Genomic DNA, 16,780 nt, shown 5'->3' with positions numbered 1-16,780 from the left:
ATTAGTGGCCCGCGTGGCTTCTCTCTCACCGCACAGACTTTTGGCAATTGCCTCCTTTTCTTCCATCTATTTCCTTTTTGTTGTTTTGGTACATTACATGGGCTTCATCATCGGTTTCATTGTTGGGTCAACAGTGATGTGATATTCAAAAACTTCAAAACATCCAACTGTCTTATTAAAAACACACTGGGTATATTTGTACCAGACCTCTCTTGGTTCTGATTGGAGGGCGCTTTTTGATGGGTATTCTTCAATTCTCACTGTCACCTCCTCCATTTAAAGTTTACTGAGATAAGCTATAGTTTTTTGAAATACTCAACCCCTGATATTATAACAAACTGTTTCAGTACCATTGAATAGACAGTCAACAGTGTATGGCTGTCTGAATTGGATTGCTTTCAGCTGTTGAATCTCAGTTCCTCTGCATGCCATTAATATGTTATTGTTCAGCTTCAGACAGCTTTCCTTGAGCATTCATTTTCTATCAAATTTACAGGCAAGTTATTCTGGTATAGCCTGAGCAGAATAATGTTACTCTTTGCTCTGGTCAGAAGAACTCAGTCACAGCTCAGAGTAATGCTCATTGGCCTATTTCGTACCTTGTTCCTAGTTTCACATAGATGAATGGTTCCTATATCTATTGCCCATCCTCAAAACCATTGACATCTTCTACGGTATGGACATTCTAATTTCTTTTACTTCTCATTTCCCATGTTGGTGTTTTTCTGGTAACTTGTTTACTATTTTCTTTCTATATTCTAAATGCTTTTCTTTCTACGGTGATTTGGTTCCTCACAAGGTCAGCAGTTTGATCTATTTGCAGAACATTTCCTCTGTCTGCGAACTGATAGATATCGATATCTCTTGTGCATCTTTCTCTGTGATTGATATGCATTCATTTGTTGCTATTTCACTGCATTAATACTGTTGATGTTTTATTGATTTAAATGAAAGCTAGCCATTTGGATAGCCAGTAACATCAGTCTACTTGTCGCTTCATGTACTCTGACAATGACTATACACTGCAATATTGTGAATTTCATTTTTGTATTTCGGGGTGTGCAGAGCTCAAAATTAGCCAATCAAGCAGTTTTTTTTTTAACCTGTGTCCTTAAATGTACATTTTCTCACTACATTTTCAACCTTATTCATAAAATTGTCAACAGGATTATCTGATTCATGTTTCAGTTCTTGAACTGGATAGTGGTGTATCTGTTAATTTCAACTTTAGCCAGAGATATATGGAATTTTCCTTAAAGTTCATTTGGGTTTCTGCTGTCTATTCATAATTCCCATCTGTTGAAGAACTGCAACTAATCCCTCCTGACCACAAAAGGATGTCTTTGATATTTTCCTCTTCCCTGAACAATATGGGAATTGGTAAAAAAAAGTCAGAGAATCATATGAGATTGGCAGCGAGGAGCTTTTTGCCATTGAGAGCAAAAGGCCCCATTCTATAACTAAGTTGAGCAGTGACTTGCCAGTGAGTGACAAGAGGCCTTTTTGCATGAGGCAGTATGCATTAACATCCTCATGATTACATCATCTCACCTCAATGATTAGATTCCCTACAGTGTGGAAACATGCTCTTAGGCCCGACAAGTCCACGCCGCCCCTTGGAACATCCCACCCAGACCCATCCCCCGATAACCCACACACCCCTTAACATTACAGGCAATTTAGCATGGCCGATCCACCTAGCCTGCACATCTTTGGACTGTGGGAGGAAACTGGAGCACCTGGAGGAAACCCATGCAGACACGGGGAGAATGTGCAAACTCTGCACAGACAGTTACCCGAGGCTGGAATCGAACTCGGGTCCCTAGCGCTGTGAGGCTGCAGTGCTAACCACTGAACCACCATGCCACCCTGCTGATATACAGTTTTCTGTTCTCCTTCTCACTGCATGGAAACTAAGCAGTTACAATTCCAACACGGAAGTCAGAAAGGCAACCTAGTGACTCCAACTTGCTGCTCACTCCTCCAGACATCCATCAGTCACCAACATCTCGGGGTGTGCTTCATGGGCAGCAACTGCATGCAACCCAGAAGCATTTTGGATCTCCATTGACAATGCAGGCTGTCAGTTACCCTCTGTCTGGCATGTCCAGGGCAAATAAATCAAACCATTCAGTGCATATACGAGATGCCAGTATGCTTTTGTGCTTTAAAGATGGCACCGATGCTGGAAATCCCAGGAGGGCCTGAGGAAGGCCAGTTCTTCCATCGGTGGCAAGTAGGAAAATACAATGCGTGGAGTATGCTCGAGTCTTGGTGCTTGGCTAGTGAATCAAGTTTAGGAAGATTGTGTGAGAATATCTCATGGGCTCACAGGGAGAGAAAACCTCTGTGAAACTCACTAAAATTGGCACTTAGCCAATTGCTGCTAAGATTCAACCCAGACTGGCAGTGCAATGGTTTATTCACACTTCTCAAATGTCTCTACATCACCATCCTCCCAGTCATCAAAGACAATCTAATTCAAAATTAGATTATGGGGGCATGGTGGCTCAGTGGTTAGCACTACTGTCTCACAGTGCCGGGACCTGGGTTCAATTTCCTCGGGCAACTGTCTGTGTGAAGTTTGCACATTCTCCTTGTGTCTGTGTGGGTTTCCTCCACAGTCCAAAGATGTGTATGTTAGGTGGATTGGCCATGCTAAGTTCTGTGTAGTGTACACGTTAAGTGGATTGGCCATGCTAAATTGCCTGTAGTGTCCAGGGATGTGTAGGTTAGGTGGGTTAGCCCTCAGAAATGCAGGGTTATGGGTTTGGGGAGGATGGGGTGGGGTGGTGAGTCTGGGTGGGATGCTGTTTGGTGATTGGCATGGACATGTTGGGCCAAATGGCCTGTTTCCACACTGTAGAGATTCAATAACAATTCTAAAAATTTGTTCCAAGTGATTGCTTTCTTATTCACAGTCAACTCCAGTCTTCTTGCTCCTGTAAGTTTGAAATGATTGCAATTTAGAATCAAAATGTTGAAGCTTCATCAAATGAACATTTAATTGCTCTCCATTTGTTGATTCCAATAGTCTGTTATCACTCAGCATCTGATTGATATGCAACAGTGATAAGTGGCATTCTAGATGTATATTCACATAGTAATTATTTTCTAGCTCCTTTCAACCAATGCAACAATACAGGGGAGATGATAGCTGAGTGGTGTTATTGCTGGATTATGAATCCAGAGACCCAGGTAATGCTCTGGGAATCCTGGGTTTGAATCCTGCCATGGCATATGGTGAAATTTGAATAACGTTTTAAAAATTGAAATAAAGTCTAAATATTTCCATGAATCCATTATCAACTGTCAGGAAAAACCCATCCGGTTCAATAATATCGTTTAAGGAAAGAAACTGCCATCCTTAGATGAGATGAGAATGAGATTCCAGACTCACAGTAACATGGTTGATTTTTAACTGTTGTCTGAGCAATTAGGGATGGGAAATAAATGCTGCCTAGCCGGTGATACCCACATCCTATTTTTGAAAAAAAAATCCATGAGCTCGACTATCTGATTTACACCTTAAATCAATGTCCTGCACGTTTCAATATGTTGCCCCTAATTCCATATGCTGTCATAAATGCTCAAGGTATCACATCTAGAAATTTATCAAAGATCAATTGGAAGTCCCTATCAATGACAATCATGGAACAAGTCCATGTCTACTTCATTCACTACCTTTTCAAAAAAAGCAATTAAATACACTATTGTATTTACCTTTTAGATACCCGTTCTTATTTTCAGAAATCAGTTCATTTTTGCCCAAATGGTCTGTTACTCTGTACTAAATAATAGATTCTATTAATTACCCTACAACTGCCATTAACCTAATTGTCTATAATCTCCCAGTTTACACCTTTCACAATTCTTACTATTCTGGAGATATTGGTAACAATCCAACACATAAATGTACATACTTCCTTAAGACTACACTGAAATGCAATGTGATTCGATGCACATCATATAGAGAACAAATGCTTTATTGCAGCAGCAAATTTGTTATTATTCAGCTTGAACACAGGGCGGCATTTCACAGCCTTTAAAGCATTTTAGATGAACTGTACCGACACATTTTGAATGCACATGTTCGTGAGGCATCATGCCATGCCAAGTCACTTATTCTAATCATACAATGGCCTTCAAAACTTGTGGAATGAGGCCAATGTAAGCAGTCCACATGGCCATATCATGTGCTTGACAAGAGGAAAATAGGTACAATGAGACAGAAAATTATGCAGATATGTTCACCTTGTGGTGTTGAAGTTAAGGGGGTGCCCGAAGACAAAGGTGAAGATGGGCGTATTTACTTTGGGAAAATATAAAATGTAAAGGAATTCTCAACACAATGTCTGAGATATCCTGTCTTCTTCCCACCTGAAAATCAGACCAGAAATTGCAAAGATGGACAAAAGCTCATTCAAGATGTGGAGTTAATCAGAAGGTGTTAAGGATTTATCTTATTGATAAATATCTCTCTATAACAAAGTTGGCAGGGAAATTAAACCCAGTTTCCTAACATAGTTGAAGAGTTTTGTGCTCTAAATTGTTCAAAACTGGCTAACTCAAGATCTTTCTTAGTTTCCGTTAACGCAAAATTGCTATCCAAGATTGTAATGATTATTTTGGATTCACAGTGTATGCATGCCTGACAAGTTAATAAACTTGAATAAACAAGTCCTTCTGTACTATGCAGTGGATTTGGCTGTCTGGCCATCTTTTGGGATACTTAGCATCGTTGCTGAGATTTTGGTGTATAAATCTCAGACAGTTTTCGAAGGCCAAACTTTTCCATTGCTATCACAGACTTAAAGTTGTTTACAGAATTCACTGAATGCTTGAGGATCAACATTATCTTTCAAATATGCAACTAATTGTTTTTTTCAACATTGAGTTCAACAATTTTGGATCATGATTTCTGTTCTTATTTTGTACAGCAGTTACTGCACACAATTCTGTGTTACTCATTCATACCTTCCTGAGACAAATCTTTTGTCTTTTATTGTCTGTTCCCAAATCATCACCATCATCGCTTTTGTAATTTGTTCCATTTTATCAAAGATCTATTTTACTTTTTTCCTTTCCTTCCCTCTTTTCATTACTCTGTATTTATTTACATCTTTAATGTCTTCTGGTTCTGATGGAAAAGCATCAATCTGAAACATTGACTCTAAATCTTTTGTACAGATGCTGCTGTAACACACTAAATATTTTCAGCACTTTCTGTTTGGTTTCAGATTTTGAATATTTGCAACATTTTCCTATTTTTAAAGATGTTCTTAAAATTAAATCTTGTTGCAACTTGGGCTGTATTCAGTTTGCAAGTGTGTGTGCCCGTGTGTGTGCCCGTGTGTGTGTGTGTGTGTGTGTGTACCCCTGTGTGTATGTGTATCTGTGTCTGTGTCTGTGTGTATATGTATCTGTGTGTGTGTGTACATGTTTGTTTGTGTGTGTGTGTGTGTGTGTGTGTGTGTGTATGTACCCCTGTGTGTATGTGTATCTGTGTCTGTGTCTGTGTGAATGTGTATCTGTGTGTGTGTGTGTACCCCTGTGTGTATGTGTATCTGTGTCTGTGTCTGTGTGTATATGTATCTGTGTGTGTGTGTGTACATGTTTGTGTGTGTGTGTGTGTGTGTGTGTGTGTATGTACCCCTGTGTGTATGTGTATCTGTGTCTGTGTCTGTGTGTATGTGTATCTGTGTGTGTGTGTGTGTGTGTGTGTGTGTGAGTGTGTGTGTGTGTGTGTGTACCCCTGTGTGTATGTGTATCTGTGTCTGTGTGTATATGTATCTGTGTGTGTGTGTGTGTGTGTGTGTGTGTGTACATGTTTGTGTGTGTGTGTGTGTGTGTGTGTGTGTGTGTGTGTGTGTATGTACCCCTGTGTGTATGTGTATCTGTGTCTGTGTATCTGTGTGTGTGTGTGTGTGTATATACATGTTTGTGTGTGTGTGTGTGTGTGTGTGTGTGTATGTACCCCTGTGTGTATGTGTATCTGTGTCTGTGTGTATGTGTATCTGTGTGTGTGTGTGTGTGTGTGTGTGTACATGTTTGTGTGTGTGTGTGTGTGTGTGTACCCCTGTGTGTATGTGTATCTGTGTCTGTGTGTATGTGTATCTGTGTGTGTGTGTGTGTGTGTGTGTGTGTACATGTTTGTGTGTGTGTGTGTGTGTGTGTGTGTGTACCCCTGTGTGTATGTGTATCTGTGTCTGTGTGTATGTGTATCTGTGTGTGTGTGTGTGTACATGTTTGTGTGTGTGTGTGTGTATGTACCCCTGTGTGTATGTGTATCTGTGTCTGTGTGTATGTGTATCTGTGTGTGTGTGTGTGTGTACATGTGTGTGTGTGTGTACATGTTTGTGTGTGTGTGTACATGTTTGTGTGTGTGTGTGTATGTACCCCTGTGTGTATGTGTATCTGTGTGTGTGTGTGTGTGTGTGTACATGTTTGTGTGTGTGTGTGTGTGTGTGTACCCCTGTGTGTATGTGTATCTGTGTCTGTCTGTGTGTATGTGTATCTGTGTGTGTGTGTTTGTGTGTGTGTGTGTGTGTGTGTGTATGTACCCCTGTGTGTATGTGTATCTGTGTCTGTGTCTGTGTGTATGTGTATCTGTGTGTGTGTGTGTGTGTGTGTACATGTGTGTGTGTGTACATGTTTGTGTGTGTGTGTACATGTTTGTGTGTGTGTGTACCCCTGTGTGTATGTGTATCTGTGTGTATGTGTATCTGTGTGTGTGTGTGTGTGTGTACATGTTTGTGTGTGTGTGTGTGTGTGTGTGTATGTGTATCTGTGTGTATGTGTGTGTGTGTGTGTATGTGTATCTGTGTGTATGTGTATCTGTGTGTACATGTTTGTGTGTGTGTGTGTGTGTATGTACCCCTGTGTGTATGTGTATCTGTGTCTGTGTCTGTGTGTATGTGTATCTGTGTGTGTGTGTGTGTGTGTGTGTGTGTGTGTGTGTACCTGCACTTTATCTTGAACTTATGCCCTCTGGCTTTCAAGTTAGTCTGGCTTTCTGCATCCACCCTGTCATGCCCTGTGAGAACTTTGTTAGGCATCTAAATGAGAGACATAGCTTGCTCATCTGAATTTTCTAGAGGGTGCCCCCTTGCTATTGAGCTCAGCATGATGGAGCATGATCTTATTGTTTGTAATTTTATTGTTCAATCAAAGTCTCATGATCGACCTCTGTGCTGTAACCATTCAATGATTATTTTGCACATTAAGTTTTTGTGTGGCACATTATAGTATACCTTTTGAACATCCATATCTGTAACATCTACTTCATCTACAATCAGTTTAATGTTAACTCAGACCCGAAACATTAACTCTGCTTTCTCCTCCACAGATGCTGCCAGACCTGCTGATCTTTTCCAGCAACTTTGTTTTTGTCCCTGATTTACAGCATCTGCAGTCCTTTTGGTTTTTATCTACTTCATCTACCTCATTGATTACACCCTCAACACTGCCCAGAAAATCTCTGAAGCACAGTTCCCCAGTCTTCGATCTATAATGACTCTGACTAATGACGTCATGATTATCTGATCAACACATTTGTTGATAACAGACCTCAGCATTTTCCTAGTGACTGATGTCATATTAACTTGCCTGTAGCTTTCTCTCTCACTCAATATTTTAATCACCACATTGTATTTATTCAAAGATGTTCTTAAAATTAAATCTTGTTGCAACTTGGGGAAAGAGTCAAAGCCAGAACCACACATACTTGAAGTTAGTCCTTCACGCCTGAGAAAACAAAAGACTTTTTCATAGTAACATCTGGAACCAATTTGCAATGAGAAACAAAAGTGTCCATGCATCTTAGGGAGATAGGGGATTATGTTCTGGTGTCTATGAGAGTTATCATCCTATATATTGTCCTATTGTCCATGTGGTTGTGAAAATTTTGAAACAATGTGAAAATAATCTTCACAAATAAACTCAAATATCTCATTCTAATTTTAGGAATCTTAACCCACATATTTATGGTCCAGAAAATAAACAGTTTACAGCTAATGAGTCATCCTGGATTTTTTCTCCAGCAGTTAGGAATTTGTTCATTATATTTCTGTGACAGTTGCCTATCTTACGATATCTGACACCAAATAAAGGGATCTCTATTACAAACTGTAAAAATTCAATTGACTCTTCTATCAAATGGAAGCAGGATGGATCCCAAAGATTGAAATTAAATTGAAGGCATTTGCTTTCTAAATCAAACAGATTGTAAATTCTGTTTTGAACACAATAGATCAGAAATCAGTCACTGTCAGCAGAAGAATAGATGAATAGAAGTAGAAAAAGATCTGGCATAGGAAGATAAAGAAGCACAGAATGAGGTTACAAGAGTTCAGAAGAGTTTAAGAGCTTTATTGGATACCAATAGATAAATTCAGTGCAATAGATTAGATTCCCTGCAGTGTGGAAATAGGCCCTTTGGCCCAACAAGTCCACGCTGCCCCTTGGACCATCCCACCTAGACTCATCCCTCGATAACCCACATACCCCTGAACACTACGGGCAATTTAGCATGGCCAATCCACACATACTTGAAGTTAGTCCTTCATGCCTGAGAAGACAAAAGACTTTTTCACAGTAACTAACACTGTTAGAAAAGATATTGTCAAATAGTACAGAATGGGAGGTTCAAAGGTGATTTGAGAGTGAGTAGGGTAAAATATTGCAGACAACAGTAAAAGTTGTAGAGCATGAGTGTTGGTGGAATGTGTGTGCAATAGCAAAGATAGATTGAATACAAAATGTTAGAGAAATGAGTGTGGCACTTACCCTGGCAGTGTGGAGGATGTCATTGACATTCTTAAGGCACCACTGGCTGACCCTTCACATTTAGAAGACCAATCTGACCTGGTGTTGACCTTGCACCATGCTCTCAGGGTCATTTTTTGGTCCCCTCTGAAGAGGATATTCTACCTTTGCACCACCCTGTCCTCAAGGTTGCCTTCAGACAATCATACTACCATTTCCTTCTCTGACATTGGCAGAATCTGTCCATCACCAAGCAGAGTAACTTTGGATTGCTCATGCTTGTACACGTGCACAGTGGTTTTTCAAATATGGAGTGGATGCCAGGGATGCTGGTCTTTCGGACGATATCCAGAGAGTGGCGAGCTGTTCTGGGAACCATGCATATTAAGGTGAGACTATTATTGGGTGAAAGGGGCACCATCAGGGCAGAGTAATTAATTGATTAGGCAAATTTGGTAAGGTGCGGTAAGAAATCTTGCTCAACCTCGTGGCAAGAAACCCTCCAAAAACTTCAGGTCAGCTATCATCTTGCCAAAAACAGGCCATTTTATCAATTAAGATCTTTCCCTAACACAGGGAATATTTGCAACATTTTCCGTCAGGGATCTATCATTAGATTGGACAAGTGACTGATCAACGAAGGTTCGGATTCACAATATAAAGGGAGGTGAGCATTTATCAGTATGGCAGGCATTTCTGTGTTACAAAGGACTGTGAAAAGCACTTACAGGATCATTGCAATGTCAGTAAATTGATGCATATTAACAGCAAGGGATACCAGCTCAAAGGTGTTCAGCTGATAGGTCACCACAGGTTTAAGAGACTGTCTGTCCACACAAGGCAATTGGGCAGTTGCATGATATATTTGTAACAAGACTGGCCTCTATCTCAGCACTTTTATTTGGCCTCGGGGAGATAAATTTTACACTCTCCAATCTTGGCTGACAGCATTCCTCACAGTAATACTCAGGAGAGTTACAATGAGGCCCATTCAGACATCAGAGTCATGAAGGAGCAGAATATTGGAATGCTGACAAATATGGACACGTCTAGTGATACTTTACAATATGCTACAGAACAACTTTCACTACAGCATAAGATGCTATCAAAGCTATCTGATTTCAACATTGGCCAAATTAGAGGTTATCTTTCTGTAAAATTTCGAAAACATTTCTCTTCATCTCCATCTAAAAGTGAAATCTCATATTCTTAATCTGTATCCTACAGTTCTAAACCCTCCTACAAAGTGAAACATCCACTCAGAATCCACACTGACAAATGCCGTTAGGATTTAAATGTTTCATTAAGATTATCTCTCAAACTCCTGAACTGCAATAGGCAATGGGCCAACTTGTTCCTAAGGTAAGTCCTTTTTCATAGGAATGTGAATGGTAAATGTTCTCTGAACTGCTTCTGGCATGATTGTTATCCTTTTTCAAATAAGGAGCCCTAAATCATACACAGTACTAACCAATGGCATGCTCAGTTGCAGGAAAATTTCCCTGCTTTGGCATTCTATTCTGTGATGATGCTGTGGCTTTAAGAGGTCAGTTTTGCCCCAATTTCTTTTAGACAGAGATTGGGGAACAGGTGCCAAGCAGTCTATATGAAGGTAAACAACTTGTGAGGCGTTTGTTTTTAAAGTTGGAATAATAGAAGCCGCCTGAGCGGGTATCAAGCTCTCACAGATTCAGGGTTTTTATTTAGCGCTCAGCAGTTATTGCGGGGGTCTCAGCAGGCTTGGAAAGGAGTTAATCTCCCCTGGTTGCTGTACTCTGTATGTCTGGAGAGTTGCTGCATGTATCTCTTTCTTGCTGATAGGATTGCATATGAGTCAATCTGTTTTTCTTAATTCGCCTTTATACCAAGTATGTGTTTATGGGATATTGCTATATTAGAACAGTTACTATTTTCTAGTAAAATAATTTACTATTCTGTTAATTTCCAATAAAGTAAAGTTATTCCAAATTTCTCTTTCTTTTATTGTATTTTAACTACAGTCTTTGAATAAATTGTGTTTTGCTTAACATCGAGTAGTTTAACCAATGGAATAACATCTAGAACACAGTACCTTTCATTTACCTTTGAAATAAGAAAACATTAGTGTCTAGGCAACCTTCTTGATATATTTTGAGGGGGTCTGGTCTGGTCCATAACTATTCCTCTTGCAATAAACACCAAAGTTCCACTTGCCTTCCTAGTCAAACTGCAATGAACCTTTTGTGATTCACATAACAATGACAGCCAGATCCTCCTTGCTTTGAGTTTTGCAATCTCTCTCCATTTAAATAGTGTACTTATTTCCTATTTCCAATTCTTCTTTCAGAAGTGGACATGTTTACTTCTTTCCACATTGTATGACAAATTTTGCTTATTAACCTATCCATGCCAATATGTTATAACAAGGTGTAGAGCTGGATGAACACAGCAGGCCAAGTAGCTTTCCTGCTCCTAAGATGCTGCTTGGCCTGCTGTGTTCATCCAGCTCTGCACCTTGTTATTTCGGATTCTCCAGCATCTGCAGTTCTTAATGCCAATATGTTACTCCCTGATAACATGAGCTTTTATTTTCCTCAATAACTTTTGACATGGCACCTTATCAAGTGTCCTCTGAGAATCTAAATTCAATAGATCCACTATTTTCCATTTATCTACAGCAGAAGTTACTCCTTCAATGAATATATTATTTGAACATGGTAACATTTCACTGGCTACTTCTTCTAAGAAGATGAAATCTATCAGGACATGAGGACTTGTCAATTCACAGTTCCATCAATTTACTTCCCTGTTATTTGTAATTTTCTTGAGTTGGTCCCTACAAATCTTGATTTATAGCTATTTCTGTGTTGCTGCTTGTATCCAATCTAGTGAAGACAGACACAAAATATTTGTTCAATTCATTGGTCATTTCTTTATCCTCCAATACTGATTCCCAGAGTCATTTTCCAAAGGGCCAACACTTGATTTGTGAACTCTTTTCATTTTTATATATGATATAAATATATATAAAAATAAGTCTTCCTATCTGTTAATATTTTTGGCTAACTTCCTTTCATGATTCAATTTCTTCCTCCTTTTCATTTTTTATTTAGTAATTATTTGCTTATTTTAGTGTGTAATTTAGACAAATTTCATTTTCAGCTCGGAGGGTATAGAGATTAGGTGTGAACAGGCACAAAGGAATGAACTAATCATTGTGAGATGGGATGCACGTTTTTTGACAGTGCAGTAGAGGTAACACAGGAATTTAATTCACATAACTTTATAAAAAAATTTAAATGGGATATTATCATTCTAGTAGGTAGCAAACATGGTATCAGTTGTAGCTTTGTCATCTCTGAGTCATGAAATGTGTTTAAGCTTATTCCAGAATTGGAAATATGAAGTCAGTTGAAGCTTCAATGTCATATTGAAGGTCTGCTACACTGTTAAGAGATGTGATCTTTTAAATGGAACATCAAACCGAAATCAATGTCCGCCCTCTGGGATCCAAACTAATAGAATTGATGGAACAATTCAAATCAAGAGGGTCAAGTTCTTGGAAGTGACAGTCACCAACAATCTGTCATTGTCCACTGACATTAACATGATGGTCAAGAAAGCACAGCAATGCCTCTACTTCCTCAGGAAGCTAGAGAAATCAGCATGTCCATGAAGACTCTTACAGATTTTTATTGATGCACCATAAAAAAAGCATCCTATTTGGATGAATCATGGCATGGTGTGGAAGTGTGTTCCGATTTTTGGGCACTGGCACCAACACTAAGGAAAGTGAGATCTGTACCTGTGGGATGGTCTACAGCTGAATGGCGTTCTTGTAAACTGCACAACCGGAGAAGCAGATCAGGTTTCAAACTAAATGGTGGAAGCAACGGCCCGAATTTGAGAAGTTGTGGTGAATCAAAGGTTGGAGAAAATGCAAGCGGAAGGAATTAATGTGTGAAATGATAAGCACACAATGGCAGGAAGGAAAAGAAAATGCGAATGTCAGAGCAAATCAGCAGATACCATGAGAGATTACTAAAATAGTAAAATGACAAAACTTTAGGCACTGTGTTTGAATGCACACAGCATCCGAAACAAAACAGACGAACTAGTTGTACACATTTAAATAAGCATTATCTCGTGGCCATAATTCAGATGTGACTGCCGGACAATCTAAGATTGCGACCTGAATATTGAGGGGTATGTGACATTTAGAAAGCACATTGGACGAGAAAAAGGTGGAAAGGTGGCTGTGATAATGAAAAAGTTAATGTTAGTTACAGATTCGCGCGTTCATACAGTTGGTCAGTCGACTCAATTACTAATCATTTATCTCGTAGGCCTAGTTATGAGCATTTTAGGTTAGCTGTACTTGTACACAAAGAGTAGTGACTGGACTTCAAAAGCAAATAACTGGCTGTGAAGCGCTTTGAAATGCTCCATCACCGAAAAGGAAGTACAACATTCCTCGTTTAATCGCGGACATTTATAGCGGACAGCGGACCGATGAGCTTTTTTCACTTGAAAGTGTGGAAACGTACATAATTTATATTTAGGATAAGAAGAGAGAATATATGAATGTTGGAAATATGATTGTCCGGCAGTTATTCCTGCCTTCCTCCTGTGAAAGCTTCAAAAGATTGTTATAACCTCTTAGTGAAAGACGGAAGCAGCAGCAAAGAGTCCAGGAGCATCCCGGCGGCGTTGGCTGATCGAAAGCTTCCAGCCCCGCCCGCAGCCTTGTCAATCACTGCACACCCACCGTTTCCACCAATCATTACCCAGAGCCATTGACCCCGCCAACTCACCTGTCTGCTCCGCCCTTCTAACTGTCATTTTGACACTCCTTCCCCCTCCATCTGTCAGTCAGACTCTGTCCCGCCCTACTGTGCGTCACTCAGACCCTGCTCCGCCCTCAGGAATGTAAATCACAACATGTCCCACCTATATAGCTGTCAATCATTCCTTTCCGCGCCCCCCCGCCGTATCAATCAGGCACTTCCACACCATGTCAAAGTGTGGAGCTGGATGAATACAGCAGGCCAAGCAGCATCTTCGGAGCGCAAAAGCTGACGTTTCGGGCCTAGAAGGTCTAGCCCCGAAATGTCAGCTTTTGTGCTCCTGAGATGCTGCTTGGCCTGCTGTGTTCATCCAGCTCCACACTTTGTTATCTTGGATTCTCCAGCATCTGCAGTTCCCATTATCTCTCTCCACATCATGCCAGTCAGGTTGACAGTAAGACTGTGCCTCCGCCCCTCAGGTTGTCAATGATGCACTGCCCACGACCCTTAAGTTGTCAGTCAGACGCTGCCCCTGAACCTCAGCATCTCAGTCAGACACTGCCCCTGCTGCTCAACCTGTCAATCAGAGACTGTCCGCTCCTCTCAGGCTGTCAATCAGATACTGCATCTGCACCCCCCAGTCTGCCAATCAGATACTGCCCTCCTGCCCCTCAGGTTGTCAGACACTGTCCCCACCACTAAGACTATCAATCAGGCACTGCCAATGCCCCTCAGGCAGACAATCAAGCATTGTCCTCACCCCCCAGGTTGTGGGTCACACAGAGGTCCGGCCCTGAAGGTTGTCAGTCAGACACTGACCCTCCCCTTGGGCTGTCAGTCAGAAACTGTCCTCACACCTCAGGCTGTCTGTCAGACACTGCCCCCGCCATGTCAGGCAGTGGCCCCGTCCCCTCGGGCTGTCAGGCAGACACTGCCCACGTCCCCTCCAGCTGTCAGTCACACACTACCTCCACCCCCTCAGACTGTCAGTCAGACACTGCCACCATCCACTTGGGCTGCCAGTCAGATACTGTCCCCACCCCCTTGAGCTGTCAGTCAGACACCGTAGACCCCCATCCCCTCGGACTGTCAGTCAGACACTGCCCACTCCCTCTACCCATCTCCTCAGGCTGTCAGTCAGACTGTGGCCCCACCCCCTTGGGCTGTCAGTCAGACACTGGCCCTTTCCCAATTCAGGCTGCCAGTCACACACTGCTACTGACCCCTTGAGCTGTCAATCAGACACTCTCCCACCCCCTCAGGCCTACAGTCAGACCCCTCCAGCTATCAGTCAGACAGTGATCCTGCCCCCTTGTGCTGTCAGACACTGGGCCCACCCCTTCAGACTGTCGATAAGACAGTTCCCCATCCCCTCCAGCTGTCAGTCAGACAGCGATTCCACCCCCCTCAAGCAGTCAAACAGACAGTGCCCTGCCCACTCGAGCTGTCAGTCAGGCACTGCACCCCCACTCAAGGTGTCATTCAGACAGAGCCCCTGCACCATGGACCTGTCACTCAGACACTGACCCGCCCCTTGGGCTGTTGGGCACATACTGGCTTTCCCCCCTTGGAATGTCAGTCAGACAGATTCCACACCACCCCCCTCGTGATGTCAGTCAGACAGTGGCTCTGCCCTCTGAGGCTGTCAGTCAGACTGTGCCCCGCCTCTTCAAGCTGTCAGTCAGAGTGTCCCCGCACACTCGAGCTATCAGTCAGACACCCCATGCCCCAATGACTATCAGTCAGTGTCACCGCCCCTCACTATATAAGTCAGACACTGGCTCTGCCCCTTGGACATGTCTATCGGACTCAACTCCCGCCCCTCAAGCTGTCAGTAAGTCAGTGCCCCACCCCTTGAGCTGTCGGAATGACAGTGTCCCTGCCCCTTGGGCTTTCAGTCAGACATTGACCCACCCATTTGATCTGTCAGTCAGACACTGCCCCGCCCTCTCGAGGTGTCAGTCAGACTGTGTCCCGTCCCTCGGGCTTACGGTAAGACTGCCTCGCCCCCTTGAGCTCTGAGTCAGACAGTTCACACCGCACCCCCGCAACTAGGAAAACCTCAGTCCGTCAGTCAAACATCGCCCCGCCCCCTCGAGCTGTCAGTCAGACTGCGCCCCCGCCCCCTCGGGCTGTCAGTCAGACTGTGGGCCCGCCCTTTGGGGGGAGTCGGTCAGTCAGAGTGGACACGCCCCCTCGGACTGTCAGTCAGGCAGGGCCCCCGCCCCCTCGGTCTGTCAGTCAGACGATTGCCCCGCCCCCTGCCCCTGTGCTCGGTCTGAGGGTGAAGGAGGGTTGAGAGTGTGGCCCCGGTGGGTGGTTATTGTTAGAGCCCGCTTTGTGGGAGACGCGGCGCGGTTCCGGGGAGAGCGATCGCCGGCTCGGCCCAGCGGGGGAGCCGAAGTGCATCCGGTGGGTCGGTGTCGATCATCGTGCGCGGCCCGTGCGGCCAGGTGAGCCGGTGTCGGTGAGAGTGTGTCCCCACCTCCCCGGGCCGGGGGTGCAGTATGCCCGCGGAGGGCCCCCCGCACCAGCTCTCATTATGAGGAGCGCAGCGCTGCTGCTGCTGGCTCTGCAATGGCTATGGAGCGCCGCTCTGGCCTCGGCCAGATCCGAGTCGGGGTCGGCGGACGAGGAGGAGACCGTGGCCGAGATAGAAGTGATTCAGTACCGATATGGGCTGAACGGCGTGGTGGCGAACAACAGCACGCTCCTCCTTCACGGACACTTCGCCGGAGCTGGCATGAGAGTGGCAGCAGAGGGCAAACTGCTGCAGGTAAACGGAGAAAGATGGATCCACGGAAAGGCGGGGAGGGCGGCTGGAAAAGAGAAAGAAAGAGGTGCAGGTGAGGGAGGGGGCGAGGGGCGGACGAGGGAGGGGGAAAGGGAGAAGGGAACAGATGGGATGCGGATGGGGAGGGGGGAACAGGTGGGATGGGGATGGGGAGGGGGAGAAGGGAACAGGTGGGATGCGGATGGGCAGTGGGAGAAGGGAACAGGTGGGATGCGGATGGGGAGAGGGCAACAGGTGGGATGCGGATGGGGAGAGGGGAACAGGTGGGATGTGGATGGGGAGAGGGCAACAGGTGGGATGTGGATGGGGAGGGGGGAGGGGAACAGGTGGGATGCAGATGGGGAGAAGGGAACAGGTGGGATGCGGATGGGGAGAGGGGAACAGGTGGGATGCGGATGGGGAGAAGGGAACAGGAGGGATGCGGATGGGGAGAGGGCAACAGGTGGGATGTGGA

General features: G+C 43.6%; 1 protein-coding gene across 2 annotated transcripts in view; it reads left to right on the top strand.

Moving 5' to 3' along the window:
* Positions 1-15,790: 15,790 nt before the first annotated feature.
* LOC125464582 (E3 ubiquitin-protein ligase RNF43) overlaps positions 15,791-16,780 on the top strand; it is a 341,070-nt gene continuing 340,080 nt past the window's right edge. For both annotated transcript variants that reach the window (XM_048557140.1, XM_048557139.1), the window contains exon 1: positions 15,791-16,308. In XM_048557140.1, the coding sequence (XP_048413097.1) occupies positions 16,075-16,308 (234 nt within the window). In that variant the 5' untranslated portion in view covers positions 15,791-16,074. The remainder of the gene's footprint in view (positions 16,309-16,780) is intronic.

This window comes from Stegostoma tigrinum, chromosome 27 (genome assembly GCF_030684315.1).
Source record: "Stegostoma tigrinum isolate sSteTig4 chromosome 27, sSteTig4.hap1, whole genome shotgun sequence".
NCBI classification, from domain to species: domain Eukaryota; kingdom Metazoa; phylum Chordata; class Chondrichthyes; order Orectolobiformes; family Stegostomatidae; genus Stegostoma; species Stegostoma tigrinum.
Note: the sequence above shows the minus strand (reverse complement) of the source record. Positions and strands in the feature narration are given on the sequence as shown.